We start from the raw sequence: 18,858 nt of genomic DNA, 5'->3' as shown, positions 1-18,858 counted from the left end.
ATTAAAATAGGTATGCTATAGTAGATATTGTATAGTATATAAAATAGATACAATATAGTTTACTATAGTATAGTGTAGTATAGTATAGTGTAGTGTGGTGTAGAGTAGCAGATAGAATATCTCCATTGTATTGAAGATTCAACTTAAGACAGAGACAGAGACTCTTTCTTTAATGAAATATTTGCTTTATTGCAATACTCACAGCCAGGGAGACAGACCAGTACAGGAGAGATAGGAGATAACATAGGGACTGTATAGTATATTAGATAAAATAAGTACATTGTACTTTACTACAGTATAGTAGTTAAAATAGTTATAGTGTAGTAGATTTGAGTAGATTAAATAGGTATAGTTAATAAAATTGGTATAACACTGTATAGTATAGTATACTATTTAAAATAGATATGCTATAGTAGATAAAAATTAGTAATGTATAGTATAGTATGTATAGTAGATAAAATTGATATTATATTTTAAAATATATTTTACTTCAGTGTAGTAGATAAAATTGTTTAATTACGGTATAGCATAGCATAGCATAGTATAATACAGTATAGTACAGTGTGGTACAGTACAGTGCAGTATAGTGGATAAAATAAGTATTTTCCATCTAAACACATACACTGAACCTGTAAGTTTTGTTTGTGAGCATGCTCAGTTTTTGCCAGGTTCAGCTCTGACAAATTTTAACGCGTGATCTGTCCATTACTCCCCTTGTTTTACCCCCTCTATTTTTGAACTGGGACACTTAACCATTACCAGTTCTGTTGTCAAGAATCCTACATTACTCATCTGGACCGATCAAATCTTCTGGACCGATCAAACTTCAAACGTGTGGATTTTTATATCTGTGTTATTATGGGTCAAGTATAATCAGATTAAAGGTTGTGACACACATCAAGACTGTTCAAAAATACAATATGAATACAGTCTGAATGCAAATTAAATTAGTTACGTACAGGTGCACTTGCTGACACATGAAAAACTGCATCTTTTCAAACATCTGTTCTGCTAATGCTGCATCACTGGGCAGCGTAACACGCTCAGAAGAAAGTGCTATCTCCCCTCTTCCCAGCCAGAGAGCACAGCAACACTGTCCTGTATTTCGCACTTTTAGGTGGAAAACAGACATGTACAGACAGGTATTTTGTTTATTTGAACACACATTCCTCCATAAACCATGTTAATAAGTGTGTGTTCCTAAGTGTGATCAAGTCTGTACATGTTTTTACACACACAAACCTTTAAAATACTTAACAACTGAGAGGGTAATGTACCAGGCAGCAAGACAAAATTCTGCTTTTTTTTTTTTTGTACACATTTACATGACAATGAAAAGAAAAAGAGCCCATAGACTAACTGTACTTTGCTAGTAAGCTTGATATATTTAGTTTGTCACAGCTATGAAGCAGTGATGCTCTTTAAAGAACAGAGGCCTTATCCTGCCAGCAGGAGGGCCAGGTTGATGGAGTTTAAATACTTTCTTTCTCTGCTGTCCTTATTTTACTGCATAAAAAGCACAGGGTTTGTATTCACCCCGTATCTCTGAATGGATGCACTGATCTGAGATCTGTATCGGTTTTACAATAAATAGAGATGTGCCTAAGCTGTAGACCTATAATGACAGTTTGTAAACTCTGGCCTCCTATACTGTGAATTCCCGGCCGCACTGGTCGTGCTCCAGTAGCGAGTGGCGATCCGGCTCTGCATGCGCTCGATCGGTTCTGGAGGTTTGAGATGGAGATCGAGAGATCTGGCTGAGTCTGGAGCGACTGCGGCGAAGGGTTCGAGGGCTGCATCGCCTCTCCTCCAACCCCACATGAGTGCTGACCTGAGACGACCTCAGACTGCACATGCGCCCGTGAGCTCTCGATTCGTACTGATCCACTGACGTTTTCTTGTAGCTGAGAGAAGGCAGAGAAAAGATACTCACAGTGATGTCACAGGGTCAAAAAGAATTCACACATTCTCACAAAGGAAAAGGAAAGGATGTGCTGTGATAGGAAAAAAGGAATTTACATAAAAGTTGCACTCTATTTTTTTTTAAATAGTACTCCCTCTCTGTTACTAAACTAAAATTCACACATAAGCTAAGTGTACATGTACCATATGCAGCATCCACTGCAATCCTCTCTTCTATTCTCTACGCATAATGCACTATACTTATCTAAAATATTTAATCCCACTACCTTAGGAGTGCATAATATAGAGATGAAACATGTAGCTTGATATTGCAATGACTCAAACACTTCTGGTGTGAATTAGCCTGAAGGTCACAGCTGAGAGCACCATTAAATGAATCATTAAAGCCGAAGCCTTCTCACCAGCGCAGCAGTAAAGAGGAGAGCAGCACAGAGACGGAGGAAGCAGCCATGGCAGCTGAACCCATCCACGGCTGGAGCACCAGACCCACAGGCATAAACACACCTGAACACACACACACACACACAACTTATAGCACAGTAATATCTATGAACACATCTCCTAAGCCCATGAGTGCTTAGAGTGCTAAGAAATAGAACAAAAAAGTCATAACAAACAGTAAAAAAAAATTTTTTAAAAAGTATTTATGAGCTGGGGGAAAAATGTTCAATTCCTGAACATGGCCAATCATAGAAAGAAAGATCAAAATAGAAAATCAATTTTAAAAAATGTATAAGCTTTATTATAACACAAAAAACAGCCGCAATAAAATGTAGCCAGGGAAATATGTAAACAGTTTAGACACTCAAGATAAAATGAAGAAGACAAAAAAAATGCAATTCATAGAAACAATGATACTTCCTTATTAAAACTGTCAAATAGAATTTGTTAAGATATTAATAGTGGAAAAAAACTCAGTGTCCTGGGAATTATTTTTATTTGGGATATACTGTAAAATAACTAAGTTTAATTTTCCTTCTCTGAAGCAGAATTAAAAATGAAAGAATTACAATAATTTCATTTATTCAGCAACAACTTTTTAAAAACTGCCCACAAAATATCACAATATAGAATTGCAGACACTAGAGGGCAAACTGGTAACCAAAAATTTTTGTCAGATTGATTGTGAAGTTTTTAACCTTTAAGTTTTTAAAGTTTGTAATGTGCGTGTGTGTGTGTGTGTATGTGAGTGTGCTCCTCACCGGCTGCGATCGGTATCCCAAGCAGGTTATAAATGAGAGCAAACATAAAGTTGATTCGGATCCTCCACACCGTCTTCTTGGACAGCTCAATGCTGGCCACCACGTCCAGCAGATCATTCTGTCAAAAGAAAAAAAAAACAAAGTAAAAAAGCAAATGCCACATGCAGCTGCAATTGTATAAAAAGAATGTGACCAGTTATGGGAGAACAGAAAGTGACATCTAAACTGTGTTGAAGCATTATAACTTTTACTCAGACCCACCCGGATGAGGACTATATCAGCCGCCTCGATGGCCACGTCAGTGCCTGTGCCGATGGCGATGCCCAGATCAGCGCGGGCGAGAGCGGGCGAGTCGTTGACCCCGTCACCCACCATGGCCACCTTCAGCCCTTTTTCCTGCAGCTCCTGCACTTTAGCTACCTTGTGAGAGGGCAAGACCTCCGCAAACACTTTCCTGATGCCAACCTGTGTGAGAGAGTGGAAATGTAAGCACACACACACACACACACACATACACACACACACACACACACACACATGTATGCAATATAAAATCATTCATGCAGATGAAAACTTTGGGGGAAAAATTACTAAGTGTCCCTTTTTAAATAGAGATGATGGTTAAAAGTCGCAACTGCCATCATATTTTCACTTTTTCTTGCTCTTTACGCTTTTGAGCACCAGACTTCCCGGTTTTACATTTACATTTATGGCATTTGGCAGACGCTCTTATCCAGAGCGACTTACAATTATCTCATTTATACAACTGAGCAGCTGAGGGTTAAGGGCCTTGCTCAGGGGCCCAGCAGTGGCAGCTTGGCGGTACTGGGATTTGAATTTGGGGTTTTCCCAACATAGTCAATTATCAGTGTCTCTGCACATGTAAAATTATAAAAATAAAAATGACATAAAATGACATAAACATAAAATGACACTCCTGCATTTATAAGCTATGTATGACACATGAAATGTGATGTGATCGATCTCTTCTAAATTATTATTTTAATTTAAATGTTACTGTAAAGTTAAATCATGTTTATGAAATCAGTATCAAATCTCCAAAATATTTTACAAATAAAAAATAATAAAAACGAGATAGTTGAATGATTAGGTTATGTAACGCATACCTGGCTAGAAAAAAGGGGGTAACAGTATTTAGCCAGCTTTAGACACCCTATAAACAGTCATGAAATACCTGATCAGCTGATTCTCAGCGACACGTCCAATGACGTTAATCTATATCTCAACAACAAGTCATAAAATGTATCAACAGAGTTCACACGAACTGAATTTGAAGAAAGAGTTATCGAGTAGGTAGTCCTTCAAGTTCAGTTCGTATGGAATCTGTTGTGAAAATCAAAGGTGACAACTGAAAATAAAAAGAGACACACTGATAGTTTATAGATAGAGTATAGATTACTGTGTAAGGAATAAAACACAATGGAGTGTGGTATTATAGGAAAATAATCAATGATGGGCTGTTTTATTCATCTTATGCCACAGAACGTTTCCAGCTATTACAATGTTTTTTATTTATTAAAGAATGACGTCTTACTTTTTAGCCATTTATAGTTACACTTAATAATGTGAAATGACCATGAAACAAGTTCCTGTTCTCACTTACAAAAAAATTGCACAGCCTATACCACAACAGACAACTAACTGGTGAGGGTGAAGGCTAACATGTGCTTCCTCTGAGACATATGAAGCCAACAACCACGTCTTTTCAAACAGCTGCTCATGCTGTGTCACAGGGCACCGTAGAACACGCGGATGAAAGCACTATTCGCCCTCTTCCACATAAATGAGCTCACAAATGCCAGGTTTAGCTTCTGTCACTGTGTTAGACAGGGGAGAGAGTACGCCATCCCTCCCACCTTGAGAGCATGGCCTCTAGGTGAAGATAGGACAAATGGGGGATGTTTCAGCGCTTTCAGACAGATGTTAATAGACTATAAGTAAGAAAGTTAATCGGGACCCAGTGCTTCACCTCTTTTTTCCAAACATCTTGTCTGTATTAAAACCCACAATGAAATGTTTGTGTGTCAGAGGACGAGGCACCTGTGTGGCGATGGCTTTAGCAGTGCGACGGTTGTCTCCGGTGATCATCAGAACGTCTATCCCCATCCGGCTCAGTGTGTGTACTGCCAGAGCCGACTCCTCTTTCACTGTGTCTGCTATAGCCAGCATTGCACACAGCACTCCTGAGACACACACAGTCAGATCTCTCAGTTGATACAGAGAGCAACTCACACCTAGTATGTTCATGGCTACCAGTGATCACAGATCGGATTTCGTGTATAGCGTGGTTGGCTAGGTGTTCTTTTGGTGTTCAGGGACAAAAATCATCCAGCCTGTAGAGTCCAGTCTGGAATTATTGGCACCCTTTAAAAACAAATCTCATATGTGTTGAAAGATTTTGGGTTTCCGCATGCCTCTGGTGAGCTGTTCCACATGATGCTGGATGATAAAAGGATTTTACATAAAAGGAAGCGCAGCCATCATATTTATACCCTTGAGAAACAGGAAATAGTCAAAAAAAATTTTTTGGAGAATGCAATTAAAAAGCCTTAATCTTCTCACGGATTACAATTTGGTGGCATTTATGTTAAATTTTATTCTTCAGGGGTGTAATTACATTTATTCATATTTTTTAGATAAAATACTACTATTTAAAAAGCTTTAAAAAGTTTTAAGTATATTAGATAATTATAGTGGAAAGGTGAGTAGTTTGTTTGTTTGTTTGAGTAAAAAAAAAAATTACATCATGTTGTGTATTGTTAAATTTTATATAATAATTTCTACCCACTATCTCGAAGAGTGCCAATATTTCTAGAGCTAACTAACAAAATTGGACTTGCTTACAATCTGTGATTCAAGCAAATTCATGCATATGTTATTAAATACATATCAGGCATCTCTCAGAGGTTGGACTGTACCATCTATAGCCACTAAAATGGCCGTTTGTCCTTTCGTCTCATGGCTGCTCATGGCTTCATCCACGTCGGCTGTGACCTGTAATCCGTTCCTCTGCATCCACTGCCTGTTTCCGATCAGGACAGAATATGTGGGAGATCCTGTACACACACACAAACACATAAACACACATACACACACACACAAATCAACACACACAAAATCCCACAATCACAGAGTTGCTGTAACATTCAGTCCACACAGTAGAGGGCAGTATGAACCCACAATATTAACCTGAACGCTCGTCTCCATCTGTGACTAAGCTACTCTCATCGGTCGTGGCTCCCTGGAGTGTGAGACAGGTCGGGTTGTGTGTGCGTGTCTGTGTTTGTGTGCCGTCTGTCTCTGTGCTGGTCTGCAGGAGCTCCTCGATGTTGGAAACTCTACAGCTAATCCCACACCCTGGTACTGCCTGGAAGTCATGGCAGAAGCCCAGTGTCTCTGTGCCAAGCTCCTGCCGCAAGGAAATACACACACACACAAACACACACACACACACAATTATGCATCTCTGATTCAACTCCAGTACTTCAGACCAAGACGATTCCAGCTCTGTTTACAGTGTCTCAAAGCACATGAGTAAGATTTATTTTATGCAAGGAAGAAAATAAAATGAAATGGGGCATGCTGTTGTAGGAAAATAATCAGTGACACAGTGGGGTGATGCAGGCTGAGTGAAGTGGGGTTACTGTTACCATCTGAACTTGATCATTTTCCGACAATAGACACGTTCTGTTTTATTCCTCTTATATCATGGCAATTTCCCAACACTAACCACAACAACTGTTAATGAACAACTGTACTTTTTGTCCATTCATAGTTGCATTTAATGTTGTGGAATGTCCGCAAGAGAAGTTAGTTAATGTTCTCACAGCTATACACAGTACTTATTCATTTTTTTAAATCTCTATTGAAGTTAATAAGACAACAAATGCAGATTGTTACTGACAAACTGGAAACCCTCCATCCTGAAGACTGTCCTGTGTCAGAAAATTTAAAGTTATAGCTTTACCTCTGTCTGTGCATCTACTATGACAGCATGTGTGTACCTCTTTGCAGTGTTTGGAGACTGCCATGCCCAGTGGGTGTTCACTGCTGGCCTCTGCAGTGCCCACTACGGCTAGAACTTTCCGAAGAGGCAAACGTGCCTGATCCCACAGAACCAGCACCCTGGTGACCCGAGGAACCCCGTTAGTGATGGTGCCTGTTTTGTCGAACATCACCGCTCTGATCTGTAGCAGGCAACATGCAGGAGTTTACTGTCTTTGTGCCACATTATAAACATGCCTCAATGACTGAAGATCCATATACACTAAAGATTTTACTTTCATCAGCATGCACAGTTCAAAAGCTTAGTGGAACATCATATTAAACGTCTGAGTAATTTGAAAGAGCGGCAAGAAATCATACGTAAAAAATACATAGCATAAACTTTATCATATAGCAAACTAGGGATGGAAATGAATGAACAATTTTTGGTATAATCGAATGAGGCAATATCACAGCTTTTGGTATATTAATATATCATTATGATATGGTATTAAATTATGTATAACATATAAAACAGTACAGTTTAACCTTTAAAAATAATACCTTAACCTTAAGGTTTGGTTAAGTATTTATAGCAATATTTAGAAATATTTATAGGAGTAGAAGTGATAAAGAGGATTCATGCCTTGTGGGCCATCTCCAGCGGCTCTCCACCCTTGATAAGAATGCCATTCTGTGCCCCAACCCCAGTGCCCACCATCACCGCTGTGGGGGTCGCCAGACCGAGAGAGCAGGGGCAGGCAATAGACAAAACGGTGATGGAGGCCTGGAAGGCAAAACGCACCACCACGTCCGTCCGGGAAATATTCTTATCATAGTCCTAAATAGAAGACAATACTGTTAGATACAGGAGACTTGGACACACAGAGACATATGGGATGATAGATGAACTGATAAACAGGCTAATAGGATAACTGCAGTAGGAAAAGCAATCAAGGAAGCCATGTTGTTAAATTGCTGTCATTACTCACGGGAAAATACTTCGCCACGATGTCAAAGTCAAAAGTCCCAATAATGAGCCACACTGCCAGTGTTGCCACGGAGACAAACACAATGAAAGGAACAAAGTATCCGCTCAGCTTGTCTGCAAATTGCTGGATTGGTGCCTGAGCAACACAATCAGGACACATTCATAATCATAAACAAATTAACTTATAGGTAATTAAAGGTGTGTGTGTGTGTATGTGTGTGTGTATATCACTGATGAATAAAGACCATTGTGTGTAATGTTTATCTTGTGCAATCATTTTAACCCAATGTCTTGAAGGGTGCCAATAATTCTGGAGTAGTCTGTGGCACACCCAGCTGAAATCTGGCTGTGTATTTTGTATGTAAATGTATATGTGCATGTTGTGCTTGTGTATGTGTTGTGTGTGTTACCTTGGACGTCTGTGCCTCCTCCACCAGACGGACGATCTGGCTGAGTGTGGTATCTGCTCCTACATGTGTGGCCTCGACTAGCAGTGCTCCATGAGCGTTAATCGAGCCAGCGATCACACAGCTGCCAGGCTTCTTCCTGACTGGCATGGGCTCTCCTGATGTAACACAACACCACAAAAGAACACTGCTGTCGATGTTCAGACCGTGGGCTAATTGGTTCACTGAGTGACACCTCGCTGCTACCCACACACTGAGCCTCAGATTGGACAGAATTTTGAGTGGAAGTTTATACAGAGTAAAATGGAAAGATGATAAGGATTCAGTTATACTCAAGAATTCATACAGCAAGTTGTTGCAGTCCATATTAGTCGGCTAGATATATACATTAGATATCCAAGTTAGCTAGTGAGTATTGTGAGTTAACACTCTAGCACACAAAAGCTAGTGCAGGTAGGCACTTTTTTTTTAAACAATAAATATATTTAGGAAACTAGTAGTTATACATTGTTTCAGATCACCTTAGCTAGCTATAGATTAGATAGCTAAGCTTGCTATAGTAAGTGATGCTAGTTAGCAAGCTAGGGAACAATAGTTAGCAAAATTTAGTAAATGGGTGATGTTAGCTAGCTAACTGACATGAACCAAAATACCAACTTCTTGTAAGCTACTGTGTAGTTAGCTAACAAGTTATTCACTGAGTAATGTTAGTTAGCAGATGATGTTAGCTAGCTAACTAACATTAGCCAAAACACCAACTTATAGTTAGTTACCAACTTGTAGTTAGAGCTAACATGATAAGATGTTAGAGAGATAGCATTAATATTAGGTGAAAGTGTTTAATATAAAATCAGTGATCATAAAATCAGAGCCTATTTTTATGATCTTTCTATATAATTTTATATGTCCTCCTGAGACATAATAACGAATAATAATATAATTTTTAAAAATACCCTCTTCAAGAAATCTAAATGTAATATATGTAATTGCTAATTGAATCTATTCTATTAAAGCCATAATTCTATAAAAATCTTTTGAAAGTGCTAGGAGAAGTGTCACTAGCGTGAGTAACAGAAGTGAAATTGACTGGTACCTGTGATCAGAGATTCATCAGCCATGGAGTTTCCCTCGATCACTTTGCCATCGACAGGAAACTTCCCACCAGGTGCCACTTTAACCACGTCTCCTCTCTGCACCAGCTCCACTGAGATCTGCTCCTCACTTTAGGGGACGCAGTGGGACATTAGGACACATAGAGGAACTGCTTGTGTGAATGTTTATGTTTAAGGATTATACATAGGGTTTTACATTTTTGTTGAATCCTTTTTTCTGCCTCTAACAGTCAGTTTTCCCAGAGACCACCAATGAGTCATTAATATTCATGAAGCAGACTCAATATGTTTATTAATATCTATTAGTCGTATTGTTTGTATTTATCCTAAATTGCATATTACGTTAAATTAGTGTGCTGTTACCAGGTTTCACTTTGTTTACAGGAGTACCCTACTATTTAGAACAATAGTATGAGTTTTGAGACATAGTGTGTATGTCACTGTATGTTAATTCTAACTGTGAGCCAATCATAGTGATTTATTCAAAACACTATAAAATATGAAAAATCTTTGTCACTGCTGAACTGAACTCTACGCTTGGTAGAGATTACATGTTTTCTCAGTGTTGCTGCAACTCTTCAAAGTCTACAAAAACAACTTTTATATCAAATAATGACCACAAATATCTGGACTAACTTGTTTGACAATATTAAATGTAATCATAAATGGATAAAAAATTTATTATAAATGGATAATAAAAACTGTTGGCAAATTGCTGTGGTATAAGAGGAATAAAACATTTTGGCAGTTGCTGTTAATGCAAAATAATCAACTTTGGAATGGTAACATTAACTACACTTTGCAGCGTTGTCATTGATTACTTTCCTACAACAGCATGCCCCCAAAAGTGTTATTTCTGACATAATTTATACTGTTTATATATTGTATTTCACGTTTTTATGAGGTGCTTAATCAAAGCCATGGATCTGTATAATCTTCATAAATATTTTTGCTGCAGAACACAACAGTGCCATTCACTGAGACTGAGTGACTTTCAGAAGGGAGTAATCATTAAGAAAGAGGTCTTTGAGATGGCCATTTTTTTAAATTACTTCAATTAAACATTTAATTGGGATCCACTTAAGTTAGCAATTTAGCTAAGAATGGCACTGTGACTTTCCTAAATGAATAATGCATTTTTTTGCATGGATATATTGTCATTTGAACATGAAGTTTATTTGAAATTAATGTAAACGCACTTTACACTTTTTTCAAATCCAATGTGTGTGAGTGCAGGGCGAATATCACACTGTATCGCTGTTCACATATGCAGCACTTTAAATATTCCATTTTAAAATTCATATACTACTAATGCCACTAATGTTACTGTAACTGTGACATTTCATTTTTGCCAATGCATCAGTGATGTGATTTACCTCATGATGGAGTTGTCATGGCCCAGAGTCACTACAGTCGCATCTGTGGCCTGCAGAGACATGAGTTTGGCCAGAGCCTTTGACGTCTTACTCTACAAAGACACAAAATAAATACTTAATATTCCGAACATTTTAATTTAATATTACAAAATTAAAAACTTATCCCTTTTCTACAGAGCGACAACAACAAAGCCACTTACATAATAAGCAATATCAATTTGAGCTTTTATCACCAAAACATACACGGGGCACTTTAGGATTTTGTTACTGATTAACCTAAGAAAGTTTGATCCTGACTCAAGAACTGGCTTTGTTTTCAAAAATCACAGCTCCTATTTTATGACAGTGCCATATCTGGACCACGTGAAGGAAGTGAGCATGTAGCATGACGAGGCAAAGATAAGAGGACATGACTTTAACCTCAGAGAGACGCCAAACAGACAGCAGCTTGGAGCAACAGCCCACAAAAATCCAGGATGACTCAACTGAATATCAGTGTTTCTTTACATTGCGCAATATAGAATGTGTGAGTTTTTACAGCACTGACTAAGTGTCAGTATGCTGCTGTTAGAAAGCACAATCATTTGATATCAACTAACAATCATTAGTTATTAAAAGAATACCAAAACACAAAATCTACTCTCCCAAATTCTATACATTACTATTACATTAAGAAAATATAGTATCATATTTACAAAGTAAGAAGTAATATTAATCACATTTTTCCTAAGTATCACTAAGGTCTTGTATTATTAGAGACATTTTCATAAATAAAGAATATCTATGAAAAATTATTAGACCGATCCACTGATGCACATCATACCCTCATATGAGTTAAAGTAGGTTATACATAATATGCATTTACTGTACTTTAATTAGCTTATTTCTATTGATTTTACAGCTTATTTGTATTGATTAACCTCTGAAATCACAGGTTTATATTAATGCACTCATTCTAATATGTTATCTTTATTATACCAACAACTAATTCACAGGCAGACGCTCTACACAAACAGACTAGAAAGCGTGAGTAATTGTTGATGTAGTAAATTTTCCTGTGAGAAGAATTTTATTTAACGTTTTTGGAAGGAGTCTGGAGTGTACACACTTTATAAGTTTTTAAGATGAATTTTAAATTCAGCTTACTTCCATAAAGACTGATAGAATTAATCTAATGTCTGCCAAATGTACAACTTCCAACCCATCAAACACAATATCATCATCAGCAGTTCAGCTGTAGCCGAATTTTGCAAGCAAACTGCTGACATGGCAACGCTGACTGAAACAGCTGGAACATCCTGTGTGAGCAGCATGTGAGCTGTGTTTCTGTGTGAAATAAGGCAGTCTTCTGAGATCTACAAACAATCAAAGCTTCAGTTTTACTACTTAAAAATATTATTTACTATTTATACTACCTTCATTTCTGACCTGCTATCATTTTCCCCTTTAGCAGATTTATACAGCAGAGCAATTTATATATGTAATTTTTTTAAATGTGTAATCTCTTTTTACTTTCAGCTCAAACTCATCCCAGTGACAAGGCTTCCGGGAGTTTTATGACATTTTATTTTACCTTGGCAATGTGCTCCAGCCAGCGTCCAAGGGCAATGAAAACAAACAGCATGGGAGGCGTGTCGAAAAAAGTGACCGGACTTTGCTTGGCCCCCTCGCTCATAGCTACAACCAGCACCACACACGAGTAAACGTAAGCAATAGTGGTGGCCAGAACGATGAGCACGTCCATGTTTGCCACACCGTGTCTCAGAGAACGATAGGCTTGGATATAGAAGTATCGACCTCCAAAGATCTGACAGAGGCGGAGACAGAAAGAGAGATAGAGTCAAAATGAGGAAAATTAGATTGGTATGGTTGTCATAACACATTAAGAGTAAACCCTTTAGTAATTTATACTGCATTCATAACAATTTCAAGTAACTGTATGTCACTAATATGTTCTCACACCACAAAATGTGTACTAAACTGTGTATGTATTTATAATTATACTCAACAGCACAGCTGAATTCTCAAATCTGATTGGTCAGAAGAACAAAATACAGAAATGTGCACTGCCAAGCTAAACTTTTAGAAAACTGAAAATCTAAATGACACGGCATAGGTGATTTAAGAAATATTTGTGACTTTTTCTTTTAATAAATTTACAATAATTGGAAAATTGGAATATTTGGTTGAGAAAAGGCATGGCGTTTGATCACATATAATTTGTTATATTAATTATAACCGATAACTCCTTTCTTTTCTATGGGCTTGATTGGTTTACCGTTAAAGTGCACCTACCTTTAATAAAACACTAATCTAATCTGCTTCTCAGTTCTCAGATTCAAATATTTAGGTCTTTGGTGGAGAATTTGCTTAATATTTTTCCTTATCTTTCTTTAGTCAGGATTAAATGGTAATAAAACCTTCGAGCGGCAGCATGCATTTACTGTACTCTTCGAGGACAGAAACGAAGTGGCACCTGGACTGGGGTACAGAGCAAGAAAAAGATCAGGTTGAGGAGCGAGAGTCCAGGCAGCACATTCTGCATTTCTGGCATAGATCCTCCATGTTCTCCATGCTGCTTGTCCATCACCATCATGTAGATCATCAGACCCATGACAGGGATCCCGAACAGCAGATTGAACAGGAAAGATTGACGCCAACTGCAGGCACAGGACACAGAATGAAGTTCAGGTTTAACATGGCTGTAATATATTTTAGCACACTATTACTGTAGATGCCCAACATACTGGCAGTCTAGAAGGATAGTTTTGTGCATTTGGCTCATTATTGTGAAAATATCACTGCATTTTATAGATTTTATATTTATAGATATAATTGTGGTGAAAACAGATACTTGCAGTCGTATCTCCTCCTGGTGATCCAAGCCATCATTTTTCCTTAAAGCATCATTCCTGATCAAGGACACGCCAAACCCAAGACCCTGAACCACAGAAAGAAACTAGTGACATGAAAATCTGATACATGGCCGTATATGATAGCTTCAGTATACGTGGTTTGAGAAATCCTTTCAGATGAAGTTGTGGCCGAAAAAAACATGTTTTGGCCAAAACATACTTTAACACATCTGTATTAAGCTGTAAGTAACAATAAATATAGTTTGCCAAAAAAATTGCATTTTATTCCCTTCTTAATCTTGTCTAAGCCATCTTCCTTCAAAGATCATGCTGGGCAAGGAGCCAGTTTAAGAAACGCGGCAGTAAAAACAGTCAGAGAGAATTTCTGGCTTTGATCAAGTTTTTGGATAGCTATGTGCCTCACTGAAATCTACATAAACCCACTCAGTTCAGTTTATAATGAGATACCAGCTATAAAAATGCTCATGATGCTTCTGTGCCACAGTCAGAATGAAATCTTTAGATGAAAGGATTGTAAGGTTGAAATGGCAATGTACTACAGTATAATCAGTGCAGTAAATATGTGTTTTCTATAAGGCAACCAACTGTACCCAAGAGCCGATTTCTAACATTTTAAAATCAATTACATATAACACTTCTTAAATGAAAAAATAGTAATACATAACTTGCCTAAACAACATTAGCTGCTTTATTTCAGTCATTAATTTACTACATAAGAAACATGTTTGTCCAATGCTCACTCTGGTTCAACTCCACAACCCTAAACCCCTTCAGACAGTTTATTTGTAAAAAGACACTCAAGCACCTCTTGAATCAGCACAGCCATTTTTCATCAGCGCAGTAATAACTACTGAGGGTCAAAGCCGAGGCCAGAAGATTTCAAAGCAATCAAAGCGCTCATTTATTAAATTGGGTGTATATAAATACACAGAAATATCTCGTACATGGATAAACATTTCTGACAACCTTCAGTTTGTGCAAGAGTACTCCTGTTTACCTCGATAACTCGGATGATGTCACGTGCCCCGACCACTTCAGGATCGAACTTAATGCGAGCCTTGCTGGTTGCCAAGGCAACAGTGGCCTCCAGAATGCCATTTGTTGTGTGGAGTTTGGTTTCGATGTTATGGACACAGGAAGCACATGTCATGCCAGTCACCTGGCGACACAACGAGTACAGATGAGTACCAGGAGCACAAACAGCACATCAATGGTAATAAACCTTATAAAACTATAACTGTACTCCTTTCTGAAGTGAACTCTGAAAGATCAGCAAATGTCACTTTGCCTGTCCAGGTGAATGCAAAATTCTGCACCCCCAATAGGTTCTCAATGAAAATAGTTAAAGGTACCTTTACTTAACAACTAATGTCCATAAAATCAAAGTGGGTGCAGCCTGCAACTCAACAAAGGATCAACAACAGGATATTTATATCACATTTAGAAAGGGAGATGCAAACTTTAGAACTATTGCTATTTTTAAGACAACATTTGCCAATTTTTTCTTAGTCGTAACAATGAAAGGGTATTTGTAGAAATCTAAAACACTAAATATTTATTTTGTCCTATGTCTGCACTCAATTTATATTAAAATAAAGTGTAGACTAATTTACAAATACTGTAAATGATGATGTGTATTGGAATTGTTCAATAAATATTATTTTGTATAAATTATATGAGCAGTTAACAAATTTTTGTTCTAGCTAAATTATCCTTTCTTTATATTCTACTGGATATCACCAACAAAGAATATTGGCTAAAACATCTAAGTGGAGATATAGATTAAATTTTGATTTTCCCTTGTTGTACTTACTACTACACACAATTCACTACTTTTAAATGTAGGCTACTCTTAATATGACTCATACATGAAACTGGCCTGCATTTAAAGCAAAATTTTCATTTATTGTCGTCACCCTTTTCAATTTAGAGTCAAATCTGAATCTTGGGAGCAAATTGTCCACCATTTGGTCCCTTTAGTCATGATCATTTAGAAGTACTCTTTAAAGTAATAGTTTGTCAACATTTTAGTCTGGAATGACTACAGATTTCAAAGTACCTGTTACAAATGTGATCATGATTTTTTTTTTGTCTTTTTCTGAGCTCACTCCATTCACTCCATCACATTTAAAACATTCAATCAAATCCATACTAAATTGTTTGGTTCCCACAATCAATCATCTGTACACAAGGACTGTACTGTATATTGCTGCCACACGTCATATGTGACATCTTTCAGTTAATCATTTACTTTTACATACTTACACTTTTTACCTAAAATATTGACTAGTTACTTCCACTTTAAAATGAGAAAGATTGAATACTGAGTAAGATATTAAACTTTCACTTTAGTATAATTTTTCTGTACACAAATGACATAATAACACATAATAACACATAATAACATAACAACCCAAGCTCACTGAAAGGTCTAGAAGGCCATTGCTGGCTGCACCCTCGTCCATTAGAGAAGCTCCAAATCCCAGTCCAGCGATGAGATTAACTATCTGTGCTGAATCCACATTCTCTGGGTCATACCTGATTTCAGCTTTACCTGCCATCAGGGCTACGACGACAGATTTAATACCTATAGACATAAACATAGCTTTAAAAGAAACATCAAACACACCAGAAAAAGCACACCATACACATTAACACATATTAGCATAAAGGGACATTTTATCATAATAACACAATAACCTACCTGCATGCTTGAGCAGCTTTCTCTCGATGTTGGCTATGCATGAAGCGCAGGTCATCCCTGTGACCTGGACAAAACATTTCTGTGTCTTTTCCTCTTCAGGAACCTCAATTCTTGTTGAAGTGACTGAGGATTTGGGGGTCTGAGGCATAGGTCTAGTTCTTGGTGGAGTCGTGTTCTTGAGGTGTGAGGATGTGCTTTTTTGTGATGCCTGTCTACTGTGCAAGACGTCGTTAAAGGCAGAATCTTAGATGGAGAGATAGAAACAGTAAACAGTGAATGGTATACAGAAATACATCATCAAAAGCATCAATGAATGATGTAAGGAATAAAACACATGGGGGTGTGTTGTTATAGAAAATATTAATTTTGCGGAACGTCCTCAAAACATGTTAGTTCTTATTATCACTTACATTATAGCTGTACCAGCCTCTCTTTTTCTCTTGAAGTTAATAAAAGAAATGTTACCAAGAAACTGCAAACAACAAAGCCACCTGTCCTGAACACTCTCCCATATCAGAAAACTTACTGTTACAAAGAGCTTAAGCTGGAGACTCCTTCCACAAATGTTAAATAAACACCTCCTTACATTTATTAGCATTCTCTATATAAGTCTCAATACAGAAATGATAACATATTAGAATGAGCACATTAAAATAAACCTGTGATTTACCTTACAGCCAGAACTCCTGTCAGAGTTGTTGTTTTTTAAATTAAGAAAATTAATCAGTGCCTTCTGACCAAACAGAATTGAGAATTCAACCGTGCTGTTGTATGCATCATAATGACCTAACTGCTAATATACTACATACTTCTAATAACAACTAATATACTACCTGTAAACGTCACAGCTAGAACTTAATAATAACAACAACCTTCAAGTGTTAAACCAGGTAGAAAGTCATTTCAGTATCTCTTAACTAAAGTACTAAAGTCATGCTGAGTACTGATACTAAAGGCTGCAGCAACAGGAAGCATGAATTAGAGAGAGGGAGGAAAAAAAGTAAAATAAGCCCTCTATAATCCGCTTAGCTGTTCATTCTCAATCCTGGCACTTGCATACCATTTAAAGGTTGCCATGTCTGGTTCTGAGTCATTCAAGTTCACTATTGAAAAGTTTCTTGTTATTCTTCAATGCCCAGTTCGTGACGGTTACCAGAGAAACACAGGCTCTCAAGATCCTGTTCATTTAGTCCACATTTAGTGGTTTTAGTCCTTTTTCCCCCCCTTATGACAGTTCCAGCTCAATGGACTTTGTCCATTTAATATTTTCTGATTCCTAAGTCATGTGAGTATTAGTTCCTGAATAATAGCTAGAAATAAATCAGGAAAAAAGTATCTGAGAGATTAGAGTGCCTGGCCAAAATTAGAGTGCCTGGCCATGAACTAACATTTCCAGAGTTTGCCTGGAAATGTTACTTAGTTGGCTAACTTAAGATGTTAGTTCATGTTAGCTAGCTGGCTAGTTTTAACTGCCAGCTTAATTCATGTTAGCTAGCTGGCTAGTTTTAACTGTCAGGTTAGTTCATGTTAGCTAGCTGGCTAGTTTTAACTGTCAGGTTAGTTCATGTTAGCTAGCTGGCTAGCTGGCTAGTTTTAACTGTCAGGAGAGTTAATATTCACTAGCTGTCTAGCTTTAGCAGTGAATATTTTAACAGTGTATATATTTTTAAATGTAACTAAAATAAATCCTGTCGGAAATCCTGTTAGGTTAGCTGTTATCTAGCTGGCTGGCTCTGGCAGTAAAATTGTATACATTTGTAAATATGACTTAAAAATCCTGACAAATACTGTCAGGTTAGTTCACATTAGATAGTTGGCTAGCTTTTGTAGTGAAGATTGTGTACATTTTGAAATATGACTCCTGTCAGTAATTGTTAGGCTACTTAATGTTTGCTTGCTGGATAGCTTCAGAAGTGAACATTATTAACATCTGTAAATATGACTTAAAAATCTCGTCAGAAATTATGTAAGAATAGTAAGCTTGTTGGCTAGTTTTAACATTGACGATTGTGTACATTTGTAAAATATGTCATAAAATTCCTGTCAGAAATTGTTGGGCTACTTATTGTTAGCTTGATGTCTAGTATTAGAAGTGAAAATGATTAACATCAAATAAAAGTTGTGTTAGTCCGATTAGATCATTTTAGTCAGATTAGCATCACCATGACTGTATGTTGGATATGTTTGCACACTTTACCTTGTTCAATGGACGCCTCAAATCCCATGTCTTCAATGGCGTCCCTGAGTTCTGCAGGACGAGTC

At 37.4% G+C, this 18,858-nt stretch overlaps 1 protein-coding gene across 1 annotated transcript in view; it reads right to left on the bottom strand.

The window, feature by feature from the left end:
- Positions 1–171: 171 nt before the first annotated feature.
- atp7b (ATPase copper transporting beta) overlaps positions 172–18,858 on the bottom strand; it is a 21,336-nt gene continuing 2,649 nt past the window's right edge. Inside the window, exons 2-21 of the mRNA XM_026933486.3 lie at positions 18,794–18,858; positions 16,597–16,839; positions 16,316–16,479; positions 14,890–15,051; positions 13,875–13,957; positions 13,493–13,676; positions 12,590–12,823; positions 11,017–11,108; positions 9,622–9,749; positions 8,532–8,686; positions 8,123–8,257; positions 7,777–7,971; positions 7,151–7,333; positions 6,336–6,555; positions 6,065–6,202; positions 5,187–5,329; positions 3,387–3,590; positions 3,126–3,243; positions 2,325–2,427; positions 172–1,904 (exon numbers count right to left, since the gene is read on the bottom strand). The exon at positions 18,794–18,858 is cut by the window's right edge and continues 1,055 nt beyond it. Coding sequence (XP_026789287.3) covers positions 1,646–1,904; positions 2,325–2,427; positions 3,126–3,243; positions 3,387–3,590; positions 5,187–5,329; positions 6,065–6,202; positions 6,336–6,555; positions 7,151–7,333; positions 7,777–7,971; positions 8,123–8,257; positions 8,532–8,686; positions 9,622–9,749; positions 11,017–11,108; positions 12,590–12,823; positions 13,493–13,676; positions 13,875–13,957; positions 14,890–15,051; positions 16,316–16,479; positions 16,597–16,839; positions 18,794–18,858 — 3,208 coding nt within the window. The 3' untranslated portion in view covers positions 172–1,645. The remainder of the gene's footprint in view (positions 1,905–2,324; positions 2,428–3,125; positions 3,244–3,386; positions 3,591–5,186; positions 5,330–6,064; positions 6,203–6,335; positions 6,556–7,150; positions 7,334–7,776; positions 7,972–8,122; positions 8,258–8,531; positions 8,687–9,621; positions 9,750–11,016; positions 11,109–12,589; positions 12,824–13,492; positions 13,677–13,874; positions 13,958–14,889; positions 15,052–16,315; positions 16,480–16,596; positions 16,840–18,793) is intronic.

This window comes from Pangasianodon hypophthalmus, chromosome 2, assembly GCF_027358585.1.
Source record: "Pangasianodon hypophthalmus isolate fPanHyp1 chromosome 2, fPanHyp1.pri, whole genome shotgun sequence".
In the NCBI taxonomy this organism is placed as follows: Eukaryota; Metazoa; Chordata; class Actinopteri; order Siluriformes; family Pangasiidae; genus Pangasianodon; species Pangasianodon hypophthalmus.
Note: the sequence above shows the minus strand (reverse complement) of the source record. Positions and strands in the feature narration are given on the sequence as shown.